General features: G+C 39.0%; 1 protein-coding gene across 6 annotated transcripts in view; it reads left to right on the top strand.

The window, feature by feature from the left end:
* MACROD2 (mono-ADP ribosylhydrolase 2) overlaps window positions 1–27,660 on the top strand; it is an 834,860-nt gene that overhangs the window by 247,469 nt on the left and 559,731 nt on the right. For all 6 annotated transcript variants that reach the window (XM_048935508.1, XM_048935507.1, XM_048935504.1 and 3 more), the window contains one exon: window positions 299–415. In XM_048935508.1, the coding sequence (XP_048791465.1) occupies window positions 299–415 (117 nt within the window). The remainder of the gene's footprint in view (window positions 1–298; window positions 416–27,660) is intronic.

Here is a 27,660-nt window from a genome sequence, read left to right as displayed (position 1 = left end):
GTAGAGAAAAAGAGTTTGGTATTTATCTGGGAATCAATGTTATTGTCATAATAGAAAGAGGGAATTTATGAGCCTTGAATAAAAGCACTTCCTACTATGGAAATTTTAATTTCCATTGACTGTTTCTGGCAGAAAAAATGTTTGTTTGTACTTGGATGTCTGCTTGTAGATCAGAAGATCTGTACCTGAGCAGTAAATGGTGGTGGCCATGCATTTATGTGAATGCTAGTCACACACAGTTTGAATGCACAAAAAATGTTTTTTTAATAAATAAATGGTTCTGGGTTTGCTTTTGCAGTGGATGGCTGTATACACAGAGCTGCTGGGCCCTGCTTACTTGCTGAATGCCGCAACCTGAGTGGCTGTGAGACTGGACAAGCAAAAATTACGTGTGGATATGACCTACCAGCAAAATGTAAGTCATCTCCTCTTAGCAGCGTTTTGTTTTACGCACGTGGAGCTGGTATGCATGCTTTATTTCCCTGTAGTCTAATTCAACAAGGTATTCATTTTACAAGGTTAGCAGAGGGACTTAATTAAGCATGTTCTGTAATAATGTCTTTCCCTCAAAGCAATTCAGGCTTTTCTAAACGATTATTTCACCTATGTTATCCGATGGAAACTCACATGTCTCTAAAATATAAAACATCTTCCGTGTTTATTTTTCTTGCGAGCTAAAACGTATCCTTTCATATGCATAATAAAGGATTTGAAATGCTTTATGAAGTATGAACAAAATATACATTATCATATTTAAGATCCATGGAGACAGGTTTTGGAAATGTTGCACGTTTCATATTCTTCATGCAGATTTGTTGATTGTGAATACTTTGATAGCTGAGGAGATCAAAGTGATGTATTGTGTTTTTCAGCTGCTATGTTGAGGCTGATTGGCAATTACTGTGAAGGCATCTGTCACACTTTAGCTTTTGGTGGAGTGCAGATCAATGTTGAAATGCTTTTGCGCTTTGAAAGTGCAATTGACAAAATTCTCATCTTATTTAAAATAGGAAGAAGGCTATTTGACCTTGTCACATAGTTGTCGAGCTGGTCTTGGAAAAAAATAATGTGTTGACATGATGTTGGTTGGACAGCCTGTTGTGTAAGAGTCAAATGTAGGGAATCTCTTTAAGAATATTAAGATACGATGATACAAATATCAAGAAAAGTGTATAACTAGTATTCAAACTTACTTTAATATGCTCAGCACTTGTAATATGGCTCATTAAAGTATTTCAGATCTGCTCCCTTAATTTGTTTTAGGCTGTTCCCACGTAAAATCAAATGCATAGTGCAGAAACAAGTATCTTTTTAGGTTCCTGTGGCTCTTAACACCTTACAGAGAAAAGAGTCTGGTTCCAGTTGTTTGTTGGCACCTTCTGTGGTGATGATGATAACGATGATAACTAGCAGTTATTTCCTTGGCAGTGATAATTGCTATATTGTAGGAAAAATTTCATGTGCTTTATATGTAAATTTACCACTTGGTTAATTTATTTAACATGGTTAATATTAATTATTTATGAAAGGTTAATTTGCCTTCAGATTGGGAAATCTGAGGAAATCCCATGTGATGCCTACTTTGGGGTTTTCTATGTGATCAAAATCATGACCAGATTCCTGTAAAAAATATGATAAGGTTGTTGGGTAACATTGTCTCTGTTGTGAATTTTTGAGGTCTAATTCTTGTACTCTAAGAAAGAAGACAGAAAGAAGGAGGGAAAAAATCTTGGGAGTCGCAGGAAAGTGACTCGTGCATGGGTACTTAATTCCTCCCATGTATTTCAATGAGAGAAAATAAATGTGCCAAAGCAATGAGCACTAAACTGTGTTTGAAAAAGATAGGGTCGTGTCTGAGACATGGCCTCCCTTTAAATTTTATAGGAGTTTAATAGGTCTTGCTTAAGTTAGGTTTGTGGAATTGGATTATGATTGAAGGCTATAAGGAATTTTTGAATTTGTTCTTCATATAAGAAAACAAAATAATGAGAAAACCTTGTATCACTTGTGGTTTGAAATAAAACCTGTAACTACCTGTAGAGAAAAGCCAATATTCTGCTTAATTGATATTCTTTGAAATCAAGTTGCATCAAAGGCACGTCTATTTATATATGATCATGCATCAACATGAAATGGGGAAAGGATGCATTAACTGGCAAACGGGCAAAATGAAGGAAATAGGCAGTTTTTGTGCAGTCTGACAATTAGTTACTTGGCTTAGGCTGTTTCCTTAAAATGTATTTGTGTTCATCAACTGCTTTCTTTTGCTTTTCCTTTTAGAAGCTTTTGATTATGGGTCATTAAATTATTGTACCATGTAAACTCTGAAAGGGATCAAACAAGCTGAAGTCTGTTCTCACGTTTTAGAGGGTTTTAGAGCCACCTAATATCTTTTGCCTCTCTGTGTCGCTTTATTGTACCAGTATGACAATGTAAATGTATTTTACATCTGATTTTTGCAATGAAGCAGCGATGTGACAGGATGTCCTGACTCTCCCATCCAGGTGTTCTGTGAAGCAGTTGTGCAAGTCAGCAATTTGTTTGAAGCCATAAGTGAATGGATAAGTGCCAGCTTTTGAGTTTGCTTTTCACCTAGTTGTGTGCGTGAGACCTACAATAATCAATGAGCAGTTTAGGGTAATGATTTTTTTGTTGTTTCTGGTCTTCATGAGATTGTAATTAGATGAGTAACGATTTCGAATGTGAAATATAGTTCTTACTGTGATTATTTTTTGTTGTTTAGCAGAGTTGTAGATGTTCCAGTCATACTTCCTACCCCTGGGATTTTCCCATCTCTAGTTCTCACCTCTAGTTTCTGAAATCAGCAGAGCTGCTCTAGGGCCGAGCAGTCTACCCATGCAATGTGTGATGCAGGACTTGGGCTTAAACTGCAAACTCAGTGTTAAAGAAGGTCTAGGATTCTAAGGTCATGCAACATATTGTGTAGATTTACAGGTAACGTGGAGGAAGCTGGAATTAAGTTGGCTTTTTAAGGGAAAGGAAATTGATAGTTGATAAATAACAAGTACTGTGGCTCTCAACTTTATAAACAATTGTATCTTTATTGTATAATTAGCTGCATTGACTTAAATAAGAACAGGTGTGATAACTGCTTTTTCACAAGTGAAAAATGGAGAAAAAATGCCTAAGCAAAGTGCAAAGATGTATGGCAGAAGCCGGTCTTCTGTGTTTTGTTCTAGTAGTTACATCTGTCACATCAGTCTCTGGAGTACACAAGTAACAGTAAGTGCTTAGGGAGAAAATACATGAAATTGTGGTTTTTTTCCCCTCATCTTTTCATCTTAGTAATGTGAACAGACAAAGACTGATGTGTCTGAAGCCTAGAGATGTTGCTTTATGGGCTTTTCAAGATATATTTTTGGAAGCCAAAGAATAGTCTGGAAATAGAGGTGAAATCAAAATTAGTTTTCTAATTACCAGTTAATGTAACACTCAATACAGTGTTACAGAAGTCAATATAATCACCATCTACCTTCTGTACTGCAAAAGCCTACTCAGAGACCCTCAAATGCCAAACAAGTTATTTGTTGAACATGCTATTTGGTTGATGTAATTCGTTGTTGTCTTTCAGCAGACACCTATTTGTACACCCAACTTTCTATTGCGCATTGGAGTTGCAAATGCATCACTTTTTGATCAGATACATTCCTTTAATGCTTTTCTGAAGGAATAACCAATTACTTAACTTTTGTACCTCATATTGTTATTCCTGTTTAAAGAAGAGTATATTCTAGAACTTGTACAACTGGTCTTCAAACAGTGAACAGTGCTTTTACCCCATTATGCTTTAAACAGCAGATGAGAAGTGTCTGTTTAAAGCTCTACTAATGCCAGTTCTCCTTCTTGTTTGATTGATGGTCTCAGTTGGTCTCTGTTGGTTCAGAAAATGGTCTGAATGTGAATTGTGTTTATAGCTGGAGCCAAGGGTGCACAACAGCCTCATTGCTTGTTATCTGCTTGTAGAGGTCCTCCATAAAAAAGAGCCCGTCAGAACACATTAAAAAATAGAGTCCTGTTATACGAGGGTTTTAATGGCTTTGGAACCAACTGAAGACATGGTGACATCTGAAATAAGGAAGTGGTACACTAAGTTTGGCAGGAAAGGAGTCTCCGAATGAACTTTTTCCTACTGTTAATATTTCTAATAATCATTTCTTTCTTTTTATGAAAATATGCTTGATAATAAAACCCCCAAACCTGGGAAAATAAAATCTTAGGGTCTCTAGAATGCGGTAGAGCCATTGGTAAATTAAATCTGAAAGTGTGACTTTGAGTGAAAGGAAACACCTTGCTGGAAATGCTACACAGTCTCTAATATATTGTTTCCGTTGTTAATAAAGCTGTAAAATTTAGAACAGTTCTTTCTGTTTTGATGTTGCGAGTGCTACAAGCAATGTTGTCTAGGAAATGCTGTATAGACTTCTGGTCTATCTGGAGTAATAATGTGCATGTGCTCTCAAAGACAGTTCCTGCTGTGAAATAAGTAGCTAGTGGAAGTGCTAGTATTAAACACAGTAGGAAGAATCAGCCTTTCAATTTGTTTAATCAGATTAAAAAGTAGAGATTAAAAAGCGGAGATTAAAAAGAGTGCTACTACTAGATCCATAATTTTTGGTATTTAAAAGATTTAGAAGAACATTTGGAGTGTGTTATTTTAATGTAAGGCTGTAAAGGTGGAGAACTTAAAACTCTATATTTGCTTGGAGACTGCTTACATATCTGTAATTAAAAGGTTGATTAGACAGAAATGGAACTCCAAAGACTGTATTCCACTACTCCAAAGCTGATCAGTTGAAAAATGGAGAATAATATTTAAGCATATTATCCAAATTCCCTGGAGTCCTCAAAGAAGTTTGCTTCTTTTCTTACTTTTGAAACCTTGGTTGATTTAATAATATTTATAATTCAAGGATGTGCGAGGCTGAGAGATGCTTTCTTTTGTGTTTAAGAAAAAAAGTTTTCTTTGCACATTTGCTGTTCATTTTACCCACTTTATTTTTCTTTTCATGAGAGATATGGGGGAATTGAAAAGAATGTGAGTTGAGAAAGACTGCATTAAAGGTGACCAATATGTGTCCAAAAGAGGATTGTTTGGAGAAGACCAACTTGGCCATTATTTCCCTCTTGGTCAGAGTTCTCAGCCTCCACCTGCCACAGCTTTTAAACAGTTCATTGGAAAGAAATATGCTACCAGACACACAACTAGGTACAAGTTTGATGAAATTTCAGGTGAAGAAGACTACTGAGAATCAGAGGGTGATACAGTCATTAATATGATTGACGATCTGTGATGTTAGGGAGGAGTGTCTTCATACTCCTTGCCTTTGCACAGCAGCATCACATAATTGTCAACGTTCTGCCTAAATGGAGTGAGACAATGAAAAAAGGTTTAGCCCAAAGCAGCTCTAGACATGTATTTTCTGAATCAGTTGTTTGATGCTCTTTGTAATGCTTTTTAAGTCTTTGTCGTTAATTAAACATTTAGAATTAATTTGAAGACAGGGCGAAGGAAAGTATTATTAATCAAAGGCTGAGACCCCTCGTGCTTGAGTGATGTTCTTATTTAGATTTCAGTGAGAAAGGAATTTATTGTTAAAAAAACCACTTGCGATGTGTTCTGTGCCTGATTTTCAAAGTTTGTTTTGTTTTTAGAAAGTCGGTGTTATGCATTTTATAATGATTTTGAAAGTAAGTGCAGTGATGCATTTGTTGTGTTTTAATGTGGTGCAATTGGCTTCAGTCATCTTAATGACCTGCGATAGTTTCCATTTACAAAAGAATACACTGGGTGTGCTATGTATGTGTTGGAAGGGAAATGTCCACGATTACTTCAATGCTAGAAACTTTTTGGATTTCAGAGCTGATTTAATGTCGTAGTGTAGAGCTTGATGGCTTGTCCCTCTCTTCTGCATGTACACAATAAGAGCAAAATCAAGACTCATGGGGAATGTATTTATCACCTTCAACTACTCAAGTTCAAACATCTCCTCCAAACCTTTCATTGGTTTGGGAATGGGAAAAGGGACAAGTGCTTTAGCTACTAGTTGAAAAGGGCTAATATGAATCAGCAAGAGTCTTCCATCGTGACACTGTACAGTCTTTGTCCTCGTATGTGAGCCTAGCTCATGTACAGTTTTTAGTGGGTAGGTTCTTTAAAGTTGAATCAGTGAATGGGCTGGTGTGTATTTGTTAGTGCTCTGTGCGGTGTCCTGCTGTGGTTAACTTAAAGCACGTGCTGCTGGAAATCCTCGTTTCAGATCAGGTTGTTCAGTTAATTGATGTATGTGTTGTGGCTAATGGAAGTGTTTTACTATTGATCCTTACTACTAAATCTGAATTGTGTTCTTCACTGCATGCTACAGACCTGTCACCAAATGCTGAACGCCACTGGTATCTCATGTATATGAATATGATGCAGTGGCAGGCAGCAGAAGCCTGATGCCACTCGTTTTCCTCTCTGGCCTTGTTTCTGTAATTCTGGACAGGAATAGTTTCTGTAAGGGTCCAATTCTTGGTCTTGCTGAAAGCAGTTGCAGAACAGAACTTGCAGCATCACTTGGCGATGTCGGCAGCCCACCCTTCTTTGTAGCACACGTCCCCAAAGCCAGTGTTCCCAGTGCTGAGTTCATCCCAGGGAGACCCCAGTGACGACAAAGGGAGGTGCTTGCAAGTTGAAAATACTCTCCTAATGCCTAATTTATGTGTAAGGAGCTATTTAGATTTCTCCTCATTAGTTAAAAACAATTTTCACTCCAATATGCCTTAGCACTCAGCTGGCTGGTACTCATTCCTCAGACATTTTGGGGCTGACGCATTTTATTTCCTCCATATTTGAACATAGGCTGATTCGTTTACTCAAATAATAATAAAAAATCAAATGGGTATCAGAAAAATAAACAAATTTTCTGATAGTTAGAGTCAGCTTACAAGGAAGAAGGGTTATAATGGGTTATAATGGAGATGTTTATGCTCCTTTAACTGCAGTGCTTGCTGCTGTTCCTGCTGTAATATGTTCCCTCAGTAGCCAAAGCATACACTCGGTACTTGAAAAATTAATCTTTGATGCATGAGATTTTGTCTGCCTGAATTTTGCTTGTCTCATTTTAAATGGTGATAGAAATTGCTTACTGTAGTAAAACACAACATTAACCTCATAGTGTGCTGGCACTTTGTGATTTATGCTGGGTTAGTCTCTGAAAAATATGCAGCCTGTCTCCCAAACCTGGGCTCAGCTTATAAAATATGTTGGCGTGGGCTCGGGCCTTGAATTGGAGCACTGACTGCTGATCCTCCATCTCCCTGGAGTAGGAAAAAAGTTTAAAATGGTTGCCTCTCCGAGGTCATTAACTTCGTATCATTTATTGAGATTAATAATTACTGTATTATTGTAGCTGGGATGTTTTAAAATGAGGGTGGCCTAGTTTGGTTTCTTACAAGCAAACTGTAGGACTCCTCCTTGTGCCGAGTCTGCATATTTTTTGGCCCAAACTGTGACACGGTATTTGCAAGAGAAGCACTCAGATAGTTGAGAACAAATAAGGACACAACCCTTTCAGTTCTCCTCTTTTGAAATAAAGTGGGGGAAAAAAATAGATGTGAAAAGGTGCTATGATTTTTTTTTTTCCCATGAATTTTTGCTTCTTTTGCTCTCAAACCTCACTGTTCGCTTGGAGTCTAGAGCTGCTATTTTTATTTTTATTATTTTTTTTCTGAATGTGTTTTGAATTAATATTACTGAGGAAAAGTTCATCTGTTTCGAGAGGAGTTCTTTACCTATAATCTAATTCCTTTTGGTCAGTCTGAAGTGCGTGCCATAGGAAGGTTTTCAGAAGGTCCTTGTTTCAACCAGCGAAGAAGAGGAATCCTGAGGCTGTTTTGCACAAACGAAGCACGCAGAACATACCACGCTTTAGTATCCATTAGTTTGTCAAAATTGAGGTCAATGTTTTGAAACATTTCTCTTCAGGAAGAAGACATCAGGTGTGAGGCTGCAGGGCATAAATAATGTTTTAATTGCTGCAGGGAAGAGTCTAAACACTGATTAACCAGATAGTCAGTGAAAGGAAAGGAGAGAAGAAGAAAAGAAAGGAAAAGAAAAAAAAAAGACAAGAAAAGGCAAGAGAAAAAAAGAACGGGAGGAAAGAAAAAAGAAAAGGTATAATTTTACCTGATGTAGATACTGCTTCACTACAGAGGGAAATATGCCTTAATCTAGGATGTTTTGTATTTGAGTATGCACATGTGAGTCACAAGGGTTTTCTCCTGCAGCGTGATGAATTTAAGCAAAATTTGGGTCCCTGAGTTTTTTTTAAGCATTTGATAGTATCTCTTCTTATTCTACAGTGTCTTCAAATAGGGAAACACATTGATACTTCTGTATGTTTCCAGAGATCCACGTCTGCATATCTATGAATAAGTCTGTATTTTCTGTGTGCTTGCACTGTCAGTGTTGCAGAATATTTACAACATTCTGTGGCTTGCAAATATTACAGTCCTAGGACCAGATTTATGAGGAAAGTGTATTAACTGTATTTACAGCACGGTGCTTGCGGTGTGAACTTTCCTTATAGCTGCTTCTGCCCACATGCTGGTTTGTAGGTGAGTGTAATTTGTCTAATATAATTTACGCAGTAAGAAGCCAGAAGAAAATGTTAATTAAACAATTGTCACCTGCTTTGAATTATATCTTCTTGCGTATTCCTGTTGACTATTTGTCATGTTGAAATCTCTGCTCTGGCCTCCTCAGCAAGAGAGTTATGCTGAATTCCCTTTCACCTGGGACACAGCGATCTGAACTCTGTTATGTTTTCTACTGATGTATGAGAGATGGACAGAGAAATGCCCAACTGTATTTCTGTTGTGGTGTTGCAGAAAGGAGTGTGTGATCTATCACTGCACACTGCTCAGTAAGCCTCTTATTTAGTTCTCCTACCAAGTAAAAATACTTGGTAGGTTTCCAAGGTCTTTCCAAGCTTATAAATAAATAAGTGCATAAATGAAGAAATGCTTTGCAACACTAAAAATAACCCCTTTGATATCTAATTATATTTATGTCTGTCTGGATCGCATTTATCTTTTTGTAACTTCCTTAATATGCTTTCAGTATAATTTTATACAACGTTTGTGTTAGCATTAAAACATGTGGGTTGCTTTTAAGAAAGTCAGAATACAGTAAGAATGTTGTGTGATTTCTCACAGCCTGCAAGCTATAAACAGCAGGTCATCGAGACTGAACTGTTTGAAGCACCCATGAACACAAAGGAGGAAACATTTTCTCATTGAAGCCGTGTTGTAAGAGCCATGTTATTCATTTTTAATTCCCTCTGCAGAATGGGGGGGGGACTCTGAAGTTGTTGCATGAAGCAGAGAGGGAAATCCCCACGAGATACTGAGAGGTGTCACGGATAGCAAAATGATGTAACATCATGTGCTCTGAAAGCCTGCTGTTTTCAAAATCGCCATTCATTCACGTAACAGATTACATTTTTTGTCAGGTGTAGTCTTGGCAGAGGCATAATCTCGTTCAAAACAACTTTTTTCCCAAAATGGAGAAGAATTTTTTCTGGGGAAGACTGTTCATTTAAAATTAATTTGTTGTAATACAGCCCTGTTCATGAGAAGCTGAAAGTGAAGTGAACGCAAAATTGACTGGGGAGCCATGAATGTTGTTGGATTTCTTTCAGTTTAGAGAGTGAACATAAACAAAGGCACAAAGCAAGTCATTTTAAATCAGAATCTTACATTTGGCAATGTAAGACAACTTCAGAAAAGGAATTTGGCTTTGAAGGATTTGCCAGAAATTAAAAAATAAAATAAAACCATCTCTCCATTGCTGCCCCTTTACTGTGTGATTTTTGCAGGCCATAAAACTCCCCCTCTTCTTCTGATTTCTCGTTAAAGGATCCGCGTTGCTTAGGGACCATGCATAAATGGAGACTGCATTTGACGCAAGAATCAGTTTTAGGCAAGGCTGGTAGATCCCTCAGGATAGCAAAAAGAAACAAAACCAGCAGTGACGAGAAAAACAAAGCAGAACAACAGCAAAAAACCCCCCACATTAGGTGAAGATCTTTGCAGTGGTTGTGGTGAAAACGATTCCCATGTTGTTCTTGCCTTCCTCACCAGCCGATGCCCAGGAGTTGTATTAGCAGCAGTGCGGTACGGCCTGGTGAGGGAGGGTCAGCCTGTGCCGGGGAGTCGCAGGGAATCCACGTCCTGTTTGGTCAGCTGCTGTGCCACTGAGCCAACCCAGGAATCAACAAGGCAGAAGTAAAGAAAGCTTGCAGACAAGTTTCGGCCCCTGGGGAGTTTCAGGGCATCAGAGAAGAGGCAGAAGATCTGTGTCAGGGGTCTGTGATCTTGAAGGATGCTCGCACATCCTATTGCAGCTGTGAGTCCACCAGGACTCTTTCAGTGTGGAACTTTTAATTAAACAGCTGGGATATCTGAGTTTTTCTCCATCTTAACAAGAAAAAAAAATACAACTCTACATTCCCCTGACACTTTTTGTCAAATGAATGCATTTTATAGTGCTTCAAGACCTCTGACATCCCAGACAGGTTTCATCGTATTCTTTCCCTGTCATATTGTTGTTAATTTTAGACAATGTTTTATTTAGCTTCTCCACCAGATGGTTTTATCGAAAGGAGCAGTTAGTTCATGGGTCAGGGAATCTCGTGTTCATGTGTAGAGAATGCGTCTGAAAATATAAGGAGACTGTCTTGGTCTTTTCCTTTTAAGAGACCTGATGATTGTGACTAAGAAACCAGGATCACATAAATGAGTAAATCCCCTGTGTGGCAGGCACAGTATGTTCAGAAAGGAACTTTTCTGAGGTGGGATGAGGCTTCCAATTGTGCAGCAGAGAGCTCGGGGGGCTTTGGCCTTTCCACACGCAGCAGTGCTGCTCGGTGCCGTGTCCTGTGCTGCAGGAAGACATCTGTGCTGCTGTTGCTTTTCTTCTCCCAGACCACTCAGAGCTGTGCTTGTGCCTGCAGGGTTGCAGACCAGAAGCACCTGTTTAAAAATAACATAAAAATAACAGCAAAACCCTGTGTGTAACCCGCAGTGAGCAGATGGGGAGGCATGACTGCAAAGGGCAATGGAAAGTCTCCAAATTTGATTGATTATCATTGATGACAGAGGAAAATATCTTGTTCTTTTTTATTTATATATATTTAATATTCTGTGCTTAAAAAAAATATTCTTTGTTATGAAAGTATAAGTGCATTTCAGGTAATCCATTGAACAAGTGTGGTAATGATTTTCTGTCACTGAGCTCAGGGTTGGATTTGAAGCAGGAACGTGTAAGCAAAAGGCTCTGTAACCCATTAACAAATCTAGCTCCTTATAAGAACCTTGCTTTATTAAATAGGTGGAGATTTGTATTAGTTGCAGGTTATGTCACTGTTTCCTTTTCTTTTCTTACTTGTTCAGGAGGTGACTTGGAAGGCATCAAACAAGGAGAGCTGTGGGCAGGGCTCGTTACTCTGCACTGTGCTCTACAACAAATGTTGTCACCTGTCCCTGGTGCCACTTTTGGCCATGTGTGGTACGTGTGGTTGCTCTGTTCCCACCGTTTCATCACTTCTCTGTGCCAAATGTATCTCCCTGCCCACAGCAGAGGAATTTAATGTGTTTCTCTGATACCGAGCTTTGAATTTAACCATTAGCTCCAGGCTATCCTTAGTACAAACCTGTGTGAAAGCTCATTTGGATTAGTGTGTATTCTGTTGCAGAAATTGTAGTGGAGGTGTGCTGTTAATATTTGGAAAACAATGTATTTACTTAGCAATGCTTAAAACATTAAAGTGGCCCTATTTGCTTACAGTAGGTGGATGCTCAACAGCAGGAGCTGTGATTTGGCTCCGAGCCCAGCATCCATTATATTGTGCACCTTTAGCCTCCAAATTGATAAAATGGCAAGCGTACAATTAACAGATTTAACAGAGTCTCTTATCTAAATGCTGTGCTGGCAACTATATTATCCCCACCCCTGTTTTCATACTTCTTCCAACATCCCCCTTCCAGAACTTTCTTGATCCAGCATTGTTGTTAGCGTTCTCTCCAGGTTGTTGGTGTGCCTGTTCAGAGACTGATAGAATATCTTCCATCAGTTTAGTGTTTTCCCTGCCATCCTTTATTCTTTCCCAGCTGTTTTTTCTTTTCCCTTCATTGTCCAGCTTGCTTCCATTTGATGTGAACTTTTGATTTTAGTGTCTCCCTGTATTTCTTCATGGCACATAATGAAAGAAGTGCTTCCTCTGAGCATGAGGTTGGGTCTAAATCTTGGACTTTGTTGAAGTCAAACTGATTTGAATTAAGATCGAGAGTGTATTGCTATCAACTGTATGAGAAACATGAGCTTGGGCTATGGAGAGATAAAAATAACTGTCAAATCCAAAGCAAACAGAAAACTATTCTCATTCATCAGGTGTCTGTGTAAGTAGGCTGTAGCGTTTCCTGCTGATCTGGAAGTGTTCTCAGCAAAATGTTAATTCACACTACTGTTAGTTCACAATGCAGCTTCGATAAGTGTAACCAGAGGTCCTTAATTTTTCATCTTGGTTATGCGCCTTGTTTTAACATGTCTATTAGGAATGTGATTGACGTTACTTTTTTTCTGCATGAGGAGATGCAGTGGAAAGAGACAAGGTACTTGATATGTGCAATGCTTTTTTCTATGGGTACAGGGAATACCTCTTAATTTTTAACATCACAGCTGTTAAACCATTGGTAGTCATCGATCATTGATCAAACCATGAATATTTTGAAGTGCATTTTTTCTGCTTCTTCCTTCCTATCAGATGTTGAGAAATGACCGATTGCAGTTTCTCCAAGTTGCAGGAACTAGTTGGTGCTTGCCTTCTGATCAAATGAAGTCTTAAAATGTAATGATTTATAACAGGCCAGGCTATGATTAAGAGCATGGAGTTTTAACTTGTGAATACTTGACCATATAAAAGCCATAATCAACAGGAGTAGATGGCTTGTGATGATTTGCTGGATGAGAAATCCCTTCTTTATTAAGGCATTTGTTCACGAGATGAGTTTTGTCTGCAACCAGTCTCATGATGCACACTGTCTATGAAATTATCAGTTGCATTTTGAAGAACACATGCCTGTCTGATGCTTGAGGTCTTCATGGAGAAAAAAGTGTACGTTCAAGTGGTGTTATGAATAAGTGTTTCTTTACCTTGCGTGCTGCAGTGTCACTCATGCTAGTTATCCTGTTGAAAGTGTCTCAAAACTTTGGTACAAATCATGCTTCTTTGCCTTTTTTAGTGATCATTGTTTTTGAAAGCTGGAGAGACTTCTTTGATTCTTAGCTTTTAGTCTGAAACAGCATGCATTTCTTCAAACATAAATGTACAAAGGAAAGGATCTCACAATCCCTACTTACACAGAGTCCTCTAATTTTTAAGACTAAAGGTATTCATTTGAGGGTAGTTCCAAGTAAAAATAAAGTCTCTTGTGGCAGAGTGGATGTCTGCAGGTGTTCTGATCTGCAGTATTGCGGTCTGGGAGATTTCACCTTCATGTTTAGGGAGTTCATTTGGGCTAATCAGGATTGGCAACTCTGTGTAAATGAGATTGGAAATGAAGCTTGGAAACAGAATTTATGATAAAGAAAGTATTTGGATTAAAGAGACAGTGATGTATTTATCTTTCCATTTTCCTCTTCAAGCTGAACATGCTATAATGTTTTCGTGTTTTGTTGAATTACATTAAAAATATAAAAATGTAGAGGGCAATGAGGTGGATCATCAGTAGGTCTAGTTTTTTTTTTTCTCCCCAAATATATCACTCACATGTCATTTACTGGGATCTGCATTGCAAGCATGACTGTAACGTACAGAGAATTCAATCTTAACTAACAAGCTGAGAAAGAGAAGAGTAAATGGATTTTTCTTCACTTTGATTTGTTTTCTTGAGAACAACTTTCCGAAGGAAGGAATGTGAGATTATGGGTCCTATTTAGGCAGCTTTCATTGTAAGAGCAGCCAGAGATGCTGTTAAACTGTTTCCCCCTGACGTCCTGCTGAAATCCACTGAAGTCAGCTGGAAAACTGACAGCACCCTGCCCTTCAGGAGTGCCTGCCTTATCCTTTTGTTTCTGGAGACCAGTGGGATTTACTAAATCCTTTGAGGAATAAATGGGATATACTTTATACGTACAGATTTTTATCTATTTCCTTTTCTTTCTTTATTTCCTTCTTTTCTATTGACATTACATCAACATGCAAGGTCAGTGAAGCGGGCATGGGCTTTCTCTGTTACCACACATGCTGGCAATGCTGCTCTGCTCTCACAAGCACTCCCCGTTTTCTTTCTTCAAGTTTCTACTTGACTAGTGAACGTTTGCATTGCTCTTTTGCCCAGTTCCTGACAATTCCCTGAGGAGCTGTTTTCACTTTCTGTGGAGCATTTCCATTTTATCTTTGTAAGAGAGAAGTTCTGCCGTCTATTCTTTTTTCTGCCCTAATGGGATTGATTTCAGAGTTACCTACACAACCGTGCCTGCATTCCTGCATAAGGATAAACCTTGGAAATAAGTAGAACAATGACCCTTACGTATCTGGAGATTAACTAAACTGGAGAACAATAAAACTTAGCGAAGCGGGAAACTACAAATGATGTGGAATGATTTTTGAAGCTTATGTCGGTTTTGTTGGAGCTTTAATTTTACCTTCCTATACTTTTCAGATTACTTGACAATAGTGAGCAAATAGTAGGGTATGCTTTTTCCACTTAAAGAAAGGAATGGAACGCTTCCAAAGTAGCGAGTCTCTTGCTGGAGATGAAGGATGCTTGTTGTTGTTTGAGACTTCCAAGACCAAGAAATTTCGGTTTGCTCTCTGAAGTCGTGCCAGGCACCCAAAACAAAGTGGTGGCAGGAAATTTGCACTTGGGAAGCCTATTTAGGAGCTTCACTTACAGGTTTTTTTGTGGCATTTAAAAGCAAAGGCTTAGGTGGCAATCCTTAGTTATGTAAGCAGGGATTGGTTTTCTTTCCCAAGCTTGTTCTCTCTGTGTTTCAATGCTTACTGTAGAGTTAAAATGCTGTATGAGTAGATTATTTTGACGCTGTGGACAGCACTACAATTACGTGTGCTCCTGGAGCATGCAGTCGTGATCTTTGAGTAAGGGAAGTCTTTGCAGAAGGAATTTTTGAAATACATAAAGGAGCACAGGCCTTTACGCTGCATAGCAATTCCTGTCATTCAAATAATTTTGCAGGTTTTTTTTCCTAACTTTGAGGGGCTTTTTCAGACATGATTGATGTATGCAATTCCCAAGAAAGGAAAAAAAAAATAACATTCTGGAATGAAACGTCCTCCTTGTGGACAAAGCAAACAAAATTAAGATTGAAGTTGCTGTGTTTTTCAGAGATGAAATTTGAAGGTATTTGTTTACAGATTGAGCTGTCACTTTTAAGACTGCTTCCTACAGTAGAATGTTGGAGGTTACCATTCAGATTGTCAACGTGGAATAAACAGTCAAAATAAATTAAAAATGCTCTATGTGAATTGTTGACCTGAGGAATTTGAAAGAAAATAGTGTTATTGAGATATGTTATTTTCTCAGCAGGGAAGCAAACTTGCTTTCCCAAGAGTTATCTGTCACTTCCTAAATACCGCATTCAAAACGGTGCCTGTGTTTTCATTTGTTTGTGAAAGGCACAGGAGTGGGAAGTCTCCATTCATCCCTCTTGCTCTCAACACAATATCTAATAAGGTTGACAGGGCTTGTAATTTGTTTGCTGCTTCTATTCTTTTGTTTCTTTTTCTTTGAGCCACAAAAGAGCCATATTCCAACTCCTGTCACTTTTTGTTTGTTAAATTCACTTGAAGTGAACCTACATTTAATTCTCAAATCTTCTGCTTTGAATTAGAAGGTGGTTGGCACTTACATGAATAGATTTTAAGGATGAAAATAATAAGCTTCAGTAGCTTAAAGCTTTATTGCCTGAATCTATTACTAGCTACTAATTCTAAGCACTCTAGTGCTGATTTAGGATCTCAGTAGATGCCTTTTCAGGGAGACTACAGAACGAATGTGTGGGTGCTAGGTACATGGGAAAGTCTGGCCTCTAGTAATTACTTAGGTTAAAAAAGGCACCGTGGAGCCTGAAGAGTCTTGCTTAAAAGGTGCCCAGCGTTGAAAGCTCAGATCAGCAATCAATGATTGTTATAAATAAATTGCTGCTACTTAATGCAGTGCATTGCTTGATGAAAGATACTGCTGTCAAACCTCCATGTGTACAATTCTATGTCCTGGGAGTGTCACCATAGCTGTAAAAACTTTAATTAAGGACTTAAAGTGTTAAGTTGTGAGGGCAGAGAAGAATTTAGAACTTGGACAACATTAGGAGTTTAAGCCAAAACGTTCCCTCTTAGCTCCAAGCCATTTTCAGTGTTTGAATTAAGTGAGACATAAAAAGAGAAGGAATAGCTGGACAATGAGCTGCTGCCTGAGAATTTCAAGGAGGAATTTGTGTTGTTGGACATGTGTCAGTTTTCTTACAGAGGGTTTGTCTTATAAAATGGGTGGTGAAGTGGATGAAAATGTGGGTATATTGAAGCTCAGCACAGTAAACTATCATCAAGTGATCGAGATTATTTGCCCCGTGTAACGCTTCTCTGGCTGTGGTGGTTTTCTGAACACCTGATCCTGTAAAGCCCTGGTATCTCTGGAGCACTGCTAAAAACCTCAACTTGCTTTGCAGATTCCTGGCACTTTCAGGAGCGGAATGGGGCAAGAATGTACCAAACTTGTTGGAACAGAGCGATCTATGAGTGCATGGAAAAAAATCTTCTCTCCATACCATGACTGGAGAATAGGGTGTGTCCAATGAAGTTTGGGATGGGGAAGATAGTTTCCCGGAGGCAATCGTAGTCCTCCTGTTGCTGCCTCTCCCCAGAGTGAGCTCAGAGGCGTGTAGGAGGAGAGCCATTCATTTTGAGTTGGGATGCTGTCAGAGCTCGCTCCTGTGAGCAGCTGGAGGGCTCTGCTGAGGAGCTGAGCTCCTGCGGTGTGCTCAAGTCCTGCCCTGCAGTAGGCACTGCTGGCGCTGGGCGCAGTGGTGTGCTGTTGGGTCTTTTCTAGGAGAGCAGCAAAGTAGTTTTTTGGATTTCATTTTGCCCCATTCCAATGGGAGTAATGAAATAATGTGGCATGTTAAATACTGGAAAGGTTTAGGTCCGTTTATGCATTCTTTTTGCCTTCCCTTATTTTTGATTCTTCAAGGCTCAAGCTTAAAAAAAATAAAAAAAAGAAAAAAAGAAAACAAAAAAACCCAACTTTTTTTCTTCTCAAGAGAAGGTACATTTTTCCCCAGCAGGTCATTAGTAATGAAATAGCTAACTTTGTCTTTTAATTTAAAATGCTAGTAGATCAAACTTCCGGTCATTTGTCTTAATGCTTATTTTCATGTTTAATATCTGAGCCAATGGTTTAAAACAGCCAAGCCACTTCATCATTCTTTCAGCATCGAGGGAAAGCGAGTCCAGCTTTCAGGTTTCTGCACCGCCGTGCTCCAGCTCTGAGCTGCATGACTGGCTCCTAACCAAGGGCTTGGTGAAGCATGGCAGATCACGGGGCACTGGAGATAACAGCATCCCACATTATAACATTGCCCTTTGTTTTCCTTTCATGCTTTCACAGAGCAGTGGAATTTTTTTCCCTAGTGTTTACCGAGGGGATCAGTGATTAAATTCTGGAAAATAAAATGATTTTCTTGAAAGGCGTAAGTGCTCAAATCTAATACCAAAGCAGCAGGTGAACTATAATAGTGAAGCTGGTTTTAATGCGTGAAGTGGAGAATGCGTAATTGAAACAGTATGATGATGAAAAGGCATTATGTGAAGCTGTCAGAAGTCATTACAATATACTAATTAACACACTTTGCACTCTTAGCTTACGCTGTTATGTGCTAATATTTCTTCCTTTTTTTTTTTTTCCCTTTTGTATTCTTTAACCTTTTCTGCAGATACTTGAAGGAAGGTAGTGGTATTTCCTGTATTTTGCTGTTGTAGATGCTTTTGTTGGAAGAACCTGTCTCCTTCATTGTATGGATTTTCCTCTTGACAGCAATTTAATGTGTATCCTTGGGCTTTTGTTTTGCTTTCCTAATGAATATAAGGAAACACAGGTTATATTTCAACCTACGTGGATAACGTCAGATTGTAAAGGGAAGGCTATAGTTGATGTATGCGAGTGATACCTTCCTTTGCTTGGGGCTTTTCCACCATATGTCACAAGTCTCACGTGTTTCTAGAGACAGAGTACATCTTGCCTCAGTTAATATTCCTTGAAATGAGGAAACAAAAATCTAAAAATGGAGAATGTACCACATGTTGAAGTAAATACTGGAAGAGAATGAATGTGGTAAAATCAGGCTTCAGCCTTGAGATGGGTTTGAGCTGGGATCCGTTCTTTCCTTCCCAGTGTTTCTAGAGTAATTCTGCTCCTATCTGAGACCAATCATGGAAACCTTTAGTTCAACAAGATGAAAAGCTCCAAGCACAAGATTCTGTTTATGGAAACCGTTGTGCAATCCCTTACTGCCACAGCTCTGCTCAGTCCAAAGGACATGCCCACGTACGCATCCCTGCTGAAAGTAATAGTTAATGCCTTAGGTGCCTCTCCAGAGCACTGAACACGTACAATTTCTAACACAGTGCTATGTGGTAAGTGTTGGCAAACAATTCACTTCATGATGGAAGTCAACTGAGATTAATTGCTTTTTGATATTAGGCAACAGCAGCCTGGAGAGGGACGAACTGTCCTGTTGCTGCAGTGGCAGGCTCGTCATGCTCAGGCTAGTTCCTCACTAATTCAGCAGTCTGGATGATCCCAGAATACACTCCCTTATCAGTGAGCAGCGAGCACTTACCAGCTAGGATCAAGGTTTGGGTGCAGAGGGCGAGTCTGGGGGTGCTCGTGCTGTCCTCTAGGGAAAAGGGACCCAGCTGTCCCTCAGGGGATGGGTGGAGAAGGTGAGGCTCACCTTCTTGTGCTCAGCCTCACTGGGGGTCGCTTCCGCTTAAGGCACTGCTGTAAGTGAGGATCTTCCATAGGCTGCAGTGCTGTAATCTGTTCCTGAATTTTGACTGCAGTTGTGAAATCATGTTTCCTCCTCCATATGCTTTTGCATAATCATGTGAGAAATCTCCAGATACGCATCAGTCCTGCTGCTGCTGCTTCAGGACTTTACAATTTCTCAAGATCTCGGGGGTAAGGTGGGACCTTCCAGCTGAGAACCTATGCTTCACCGAGCCTAACAAAATTGTTTCATGTAGGTGAAGTTTTGCAAAAGCACACAGAAGAAGTATTAGCATCTTGTGAACAGCCTTTCTGCATCCCACGCCTTCTCTTCTGTGAAAGAAGGAGATGAAGAACACTTTCAGAAAAGGCTTTTGCTTTTGGCATTTATCTTGTGTCTCCACAATAGCTCTTACCTGCATTTGCTCTCTCAGTTTTCAGAAGTACTTGAGCTTTAAGATATGTGAAAAAATTTACTTAGATCCTCCTCTCCCATTTTAATGAGACCAGATTGATTTTTATAGGAAGGTATTCCTGCAGTTTTAATTAGGAAGCTCTTTGGTGCTCTGAATAACATGTATAATCTGAATTATACCTATAAATTATAACTGTTGGAATGTTTATCTTTTAAAGTTAACATCTGCTGGATTTGCTCAAGTTTCCTGTTTAATAAAAGATTTATTTCTCATTAGGTCATTTCTGATGGATTGATTTTCCTTTCTTTTGTTAAGGCTTGCCATTCAGTTATTATTGGCTGCTGTGCAATGGTTTGAAGATTCACTCAGTAAGCGGAACATTCATTGTCAGTAGTTTTCCATATTCATTGCATTATGTCAGTTATTTCCTACTTCAGTGGCTGAGTCAGAACGTAGCAGGGTTTACCTGGGAAAACTGGATTCTCTTTCTTCTTGTTAGTACTGTGCCTACCTAACTTGGTATAGATTCAAATAAAAAAAAATAAATAAAAAAGACTTTTATATTAAATCCCCAAGGCGAAACTTGCTTGATGACAAGTTAACTTCTTGAACGTGCTTTTAGTGCAGGAGTTATTTTTCTGTGTGGCCACTTGTGTAAGATGATTTATTTTTTTATTTTTGGTAGAAAAGAAACTACTTAACACTAACACTAGAAGAAGATTTGCACTTATATAACAAATCTGTTAGGCCGTCAAAAAGAGCTTTCTAAATCTTGCTCTGTATTACTTTCAATGGCACAGTCAGATATTTATAGTAAAAGCAATTACGTTTGGTGATGGTTGTGGTGATGGGGACAGACAGGATGGAAAGTGGTTATAAAATTCCAGTTCTCACAAATAGTGGATGTCAAACAAAATGTAAAATCTGAAGGTGTCATGTAAGCCCTGTTCTCAGATCCGTTGTTTGGGAGACACGAGTTTTACTGACAGCATATGACAGGAAGCTTACATTTTTCAGGGTGGGCTGAAATGTGTCTGAATCCGATGGCAATCAATCTCAGCCATTCACTGCTCTGCTTTTCACATTTTGATGCAACTAGGATGAAAGGAAAGAATCTCTAAAGAAGCACAAACGAAATAATTGGAACCTAATCACATTTAATTATTAGGCATGTGTTTAATTTTAGGCATATAAATAGGCCTGATGAAGGGAAGAGGACATCCTCTTTTCATTGCCTAATGCAACTTCTACAAATGCGAGCTCTTCTAGTAGTGGGGTTTTTCTGATGTTTTTGCAGAAAGATCCTTAGAGCGTTATGCAGAATGTTGTTAAATGTGGTTTAACTCTTTCTTATGCTTCTCTGGAAAAAGTAATCTGAAAATAGCCATAGGAAAATTGTAAGTGTGACCGTATTTTGTTGGCTCACCTAAGGTTTATATCCAAGTTTGCAACTGCTTGCTCTTTGCTTTTTATTTAAGTACATATGTGTGGAATGCTGTCTTTTAGCTTCCATCTTTTAGAGTAACCTTGCCTTCATTAAATAAGAAAGGCTAAAATATCATCAGTTGTACTGTTCATTTTTTTTCTAGGACTTCCATAGGACTGTATTTTCCTATTTTATTTCTTCTCTATTGAACTCTTGCTCTCAGAAAGATCTATGCTTTGGGGGTATGACAAGCATAGACCTTGATCCTACAAAGCTGACTGTAGAAAGACAGAAGCAATGATTATTACTGGTGCTGTCAACCATGTGAAGTAAACACCATTATAAACGAAGATTCCAGAGTCAGAGCTGCCAATAGATGGACAATTCCATCAACTCTTGGTTTTGAAAAACTGAAAAACTGTTTTGCTTTTGGACTCCTGCTGAATTGATTTTGTCAGCTCGCCTATCCCTTCCCTTGAACGAGAGGCTGGCTAAGAGCAGTCCACGTAGAGAAGTGGGTTTTACAGATGCGTGATCGCCTTCTTTTCAGCTGGCATGCTCTGATTTGAACAAGGGAGTTCAGGAGTAAATGTCCCGAGTTCCTGCAGTTTAAGCTCAGCAAACAAAGTCCTTGTGACGGCATCTGTAACAGCATCCCTTCTGCACAGCTTACAAGTAGTCATCCATCACTCTGTGCAGGAAACATCCTGCTGTGCCTTCAGAGACTTTTGAGAATGTGCAAGATAGTGATAACACTGGGATACTTTATTACTTTTGCCTGCCATCTTTTGACAGCGCTTTCTCTAATCTGTGCACTCTTCATGACTGTCCACTTAGCCTTTTGGATAATCTGGTGCTCTCTGTGCACATATTAAGTGGTGGAGTTTTCTCCACTTCAGCATGCATTGGATTGCATTTCTTTCTTGAAATGCTGCACGTTGTTTTCAGCTGTATGCTGGGTGTGTATCTGTAAAGATGGGCTTGTTTAATGAATGTGCTTTTGGAAAGCTGGTTGGTAGGAGAGCAAGAAATGCCTCAGCAGTTGTTGAGGTTGCTGAACTTCCCTATTAGTGTGGTGCTAATTTATCTGTATAACCTTCCCCACCCCTAATGTCAAAAATACCCAACACAAAGCAAAAACCACCTCCCAGAAATACACAGGAAAGAGAAAGGGTACCTTTTCAATCCTGTGAATGTGTTTCTAATGATGACTTAAATCCATGGGTAACCTACTGCAAAAAAAAAAAAATAAAAAAAAATAGTGACCAGTTTCCCAGCAGCTGTTTGCATCTGTGTGCTCATCACAGGAGTGGAATTCAGAATTGAATTCCAAGTGACCAGTGGGCTTTTGTTGGCATTCTTTTTGAGAGGGCGAGTGACAGCATCACGCTGTCCTTTGCTGTGTGAGCACGGTGCACAGGACCTGGTGCTGGTGTGAAGGCACAGCTCAGCCACACCTCGCTGCTGGTTTGCTTCATTAGTTCAGCTGTGTGATACCAGCAGCATGAGATGTAACCATTTCTTTCTGCATTTCATGAGTTTGTCTCTTTCATACATTTTTTTCCCCACTGCAGAAGGGAACATATGCTCCTCGCTACCTGCGTTAATGAGCCTTTGATGCCATTGCTAAATTAGCAGGTGGGGGGAAAACTAAGCCTTGATTTCCATTAATGACTGCACGCAGTACTATTTGTTACTCATTTTAAGAAAGCGTTTTAAATCTTTTTTTTTCCTTCTGATTAGATACTTATTACTTCTTTTCTACAATAGCTTTTGTGGTACAAGGTCTCTGAAAATACGCATGAGGTTTTCTTCTAGTCCTGTACTGACACGTGGAGAATGTCATAAATGTAGCTTTCTGCTTTCAAGTAGTCACGTCGAGGTGTTTGATTGCCAGTTACATTATTAAAAGAACATTGACGCTTTCATAGGAAGAAATATTGCAATCAAACAAACTTGTGGTCATAGAGGGTAAGTTTTAAATGTCTTTCTGTGGCACTAACTGGATATTTGTACGTGGATTCATTCTGTTCACAGAGTTTTATTAGAGGTGTTTTGCATTTGACATTAGACTTCGTTCTAAAGGCTTTTGCCTTTAGAGATGCGTAGCATGAGTTTTCACTTTTGAAAGTTCATCTGCACTGACATTCTCATTCTTAATTCATTATGAGCCCCTTTGGCAGAGAAGCTGAGGTATGCTTTGTGGTCCTGAATTTGTCTGTCACTGGTGTAACTGTAGAGCCTTGAAAGCTCCAAAGGACTGAGTTTCAAAGCGCATGCCAAGCCAAAAGGTTGTCTAAAATCATGTGTCCCAGCACCTAACCCCATCACCTCAGTGTTTTTCAGTTGTTCATAGTCATATGCTTTTCAGCCTTATTCAATAACAGGTTTGCAGACCTCTGACACCTCTATTTAAAATGAACTGACAGCTTTCCAAAAACAGCTGGTGGAGGGCATTTTTAACTGTTCATTGTGAAATGGATTGTTTAAAAAAAACCACAACCCCAACCTACATGGTTTAGCATTTCATGTTTTTTTTCTCTAAGTTCAAACTAATATTCACTGATCTGTTTTTCTTTCTTTTTTTTTTTTTTAATGTTGATTTTGCTTATATCTAATGTGTGCTTTTTACCTTCCTTTCATGAGAAGTATGCAAGCAACAGTCTTGGCACGGGTTTTTTTTTGGCTTTATGAGTTAATTGTATAACTTACTGAATTGCTTTTGTGATGTTAGCTGCTCTCCTTTCTTCAGATGCTGCATCTTTGAGTTTTCTTAAGAATTCAGAGACCTTGTGGTTGGTTGAAATCAGAATAGTTTTTACAATTCAAGCATAGCAAATTGAAATCTATCTTGAGGCTTTCCATTGAAATACTGCAGTTGTTACGGGAAGTTTGATCACTTATTTATAAATCCATCAATTTCTCATTAATATTCCTAGTTTAGCCTAACAACAGAGAATAGAGGGAAAGTCAGGGCTTTTCTGGTGTCAGCTGACAAAGGCCATATTGTTTTTTAAACAAGGAAACAATGGCTTTAATTAAAAGCTGATGCACACGCTCTCACATTCCTAAAAGCAAATTCTAAATCTAGTTTACATGAAGTATTCAAATATTTCCCTCTTCTGATCGCTGGCATTTTTTAGTGGTTTATGCGAGGCTATGTGTCTGACAAATCAGAAGGATTAAATCTTCAGTGATTCAATCATTCAATCTGATGGCTGTGATCTCCAACCACCACTATCACTCTATTGATAGCTCCCCAACTACGTCCATTTGCTTTCCAACTTTGGTCCCTGACTCTTCTGCCGAGTTCCCCCAGGGCAACATTCCACCTCCCCAGCCATCTCGTATGTAAATTGTTTTCAAATGAGTGAATTAATCAACATTGGAGAACCTTAATTGAAAATACAACTGATGATGCATGCCAGTTCATTCAAGTTAGAAATATATTTTAATTTTCGTGTTCCCCAGAGAAATTAGCTTCTTACTTCAACGTCTCAAGCCTTCGCAATTACAAACAGATTTTAACCTGAAAAAGGCCATTGTCAAAGATCAACTTTTAACTTCCCTCTGTTAAGCCCCCCAGAAACATCTAAGATACATTCATTAGAAAATGCAGAGACAGCAGGAAAGTCAGGAAAAAGATCCCACCAGGAGATAAAATGACTAATTCTGTTTTAATTTGTGGCCTTGGATACTGAACCTTTGAATGCCGACTTGGACATAATCCAGGAAGAGTTTTCAGGTGCTATAAAGAATCGCTTCTGTAGTGCTGCTTTTTGGAAACCAATTATGGCAAATGAAAAAGTCATGAAAATAGACCATGTATTTCTGACAGAGGAAAAGTGGATCTGTAGGAGAAGTGCTCAGTCAACAGTGACCTCTTCACCTGTGTGTTGTGCTGCTTCATTTACGCTTATGGGCCGGGATGCGCGGTCTTTTTGATGCTTCAGTTTCCAGTTGGAAAGGAGCTGCGCTTTTTTGAGCCTGGCTTCAAATAACGACCTAGCAAGACTGGTGAAAGCAAATGACAAAGTTAATAAGTCCTTTTTTTTTTTTTTTCTTTGGTCCTTTCCTGCTTTTAAAGAGGGGAAAAAACAATCGTCTGTGTCAGCATGAATCAGTCCCTGCCTCTGTGAAATGCAGTTCGATTTTTGTGCTTGAAATTAGCCTTTGCATCTTGCTCCCAACAATTGGGCTTATTATTTATTGTGTGCAAGCTATATACACAATGCAGATTGATCAAACCACCCATGATAGGTATTACATCGTTCTGACTTTTTTCAGCAAGATACTCCAATGAAAATAAGAAATATCTGAGTGGAAGCTGTGAGAAGGGCTGTTGGGTGACTGACAGAGACAAAAAACATGCAACTTTTTAGGTCAAGTGTTTGACTTTCTTTTCTGTACAGTTGCAGCTCTAGGTCACTGCTGTTACAATTGTTACTGTCGACTTACCATAATTCCTTCCCCCACCTCTCTCAGTATATTAAATGAATAAAGTGTTTCATGTGACTTGAACAGCTGTACTAGGAAGGAGGCTTTTTTCCAACTATTCTTATTTTTAAATTGAAGAGCTTATTAAAAAAGAAGTACTTCAGTAAGTTAAATTTCTTAATCCTGCACATCCTTGGAACCCTAATCACTTCCAGATGGAGCAATTCATACTTGTAAGAGAGCACTAATTTGAAAGTGAATCGGGGTTTTGGGTATATGCATCTTAGAGCACCCTTGTACACTGCAGAATGCCGAAGCCCTTAAAAATTAAGCAATCTAGTTTTGAAAATAAGTACTTTATTTTTAAACTTTATTTAAGTAGTTGCTGTTAAAAATAGATTTTGTTTCCTGATGCTGTTCCTGTGATACTCGTGCACATTTTTTTTTGAAGCTGCAGTAAACACAGAAGGCAGTAGAGTGGCAAAGGTAGCTCAGCAATACCCCATAACCTGACTTCTGGAAGGGTAACACGTGTAGGTGAAAGAGAAATCTTTGCAGGTTCCATTTGAGGTTTTTCACCCTAACATTTGCTATGTTACTTGCTATAGCATTGCTGAGTCTTGTTTTACTCCCCACACATCAGTGTAAAATTACAGTGTCATCACTTGCCACTTGGCCTCCTGGGCAACTTTCTTATGACAGCAGCAATTTTTCAGGTGGTGAGGATCAAGTGAATTGTGGTGTGTTCATTGGGACACTGATACCACGGTAACATCAAGTCAGTTCCAACATTTCTTACCTTGTGACTTATTCTGTTCCCATGGCGATCACCTGGTTGGCCAAAAGCAGATGCCAAATTATTTCCAGTCCCAAATCCCATCCTCTTGCTATCCCTAGAGATGATGCAAACTACTGACACTTAAATCTACCACAGACATCTTGTCAGTTCAGTGTTGTCAGCAGCTGTGTCATAGCTTGTAAGAGTTAAGGAGGAAAAGCTCCAGCAAAGTGTTTGTGGTTTTCAGCCCAAGAGCGCTGCTTTTCAGTGCTTTGTAGCAAGCAGTGTGGTTGCTTTGTCCTGGAGTGAAAGACTTTATTAAAACAAAAACCTTCTGTTTAGACAATAAAAAAACCATGAGTTTTACCATGTTTTGTGATTGTTTTTGCTTATTTATTTACTTTGAAGACAGGCAGAGGGAGCTGAACTTGTTCTGGTTGGAGAAGAAAAGGCTCTGAGGAGACCTCACTGCAGCCTTCCAGTATTGAAAGGAGAAGGGGAATCAACTTTTTACTTGGATGTAGATAGTGTAGGACAAGGGGGGATGGTTTAAGTTGGATATCAGAGGGAAGTTCTTTTCTATGGGAGTGTTGAGGTGCTGGAACAGCTGTCCAGAGAGGTGATGGATGCCCCGTCCCTGGAGTGTTCAAGGCCAGGTTGGATGGGGTCCTGGGCAGCCTGGGCTGGTATTAAATGGGGAGGTTGGTGCCCTGCCTGTGGCAGGGGGGTTGGAATTTGAGGTCCCTTCCAACCCAAGCCATTCTATGATTCTGTGATTCTATGATTTTGAAGTCACTTTTGAAACCCGAAACGCACACAGTTGCTTCATTGAGTTCTGTGTTTTCTCATTACCCACAGCCTCAGTAATTTTATTGTTATAAGTGGCTAGGTTTCAGTTACCTGGAAATTTACTTACTACATTTTCTTCTCATGGATTTTAATATAAAAACTATTTCTACACAGGAATGGGTCAAAATATAGTGCATGCATTTTTCAGTATAGTTAGGAAGAAGTTTCTCTGTGATTAAAGGCTAAAGATGATTTTTACTATGACGTACCTTTGTTAAGTTGTGGGAATTACATATTCTAATGATAACGAATGTTAGTAAAATTTGTTGAAAGCTGCTGCTCCTGTTATTACTGTGTAGTTATGACAAATTCTGTGTATAGTTGGTGATATGTACTTTTTGCTCGTTCTGAATTTGTTAAATGTAACCTGAGCAAAATAGGCAACATCTGTGATAATTCTCTTACTACAATAATTGAGATAAGGAAAATCAGTGAAGGGAAGGAGCAGAATTGCAAATTATTGTCCTTCAAGGAAAGACCAGCACATAATGGTAACAAACTTACGGTGTTATATTTGACAATCTCAGGTTATTGGAAATACTCCTCATTATTGGGTTATTGCTGAAAGCTGTTTTCTTTCAGAGGCTTATATTAACACTCAAGTAGGTGCCACGTTATGTGTTTACCAAACATACCTATAAAGGCTGACATTGTAAAGTCATTTGAAGTAATAACAGTTTTTTTCT

Source organism: Lagopus muta, chromosome 2 (genome assembly GCF_023343835.1).
Source record: "Lagopus muta isolate bLagMut1 chromosome 2, bLagMut1 primary, whole genome shotgun sequence".
Classification (NCBI taxonomy): Eukaryota; Metazoa; Chordata; class Aves; order Galliformes; family Phasianidae; genus Lagopus; species Lagopus muta.
This window is presented reverse-complemented; position numbering and strand designations above follow the sequence as displayed.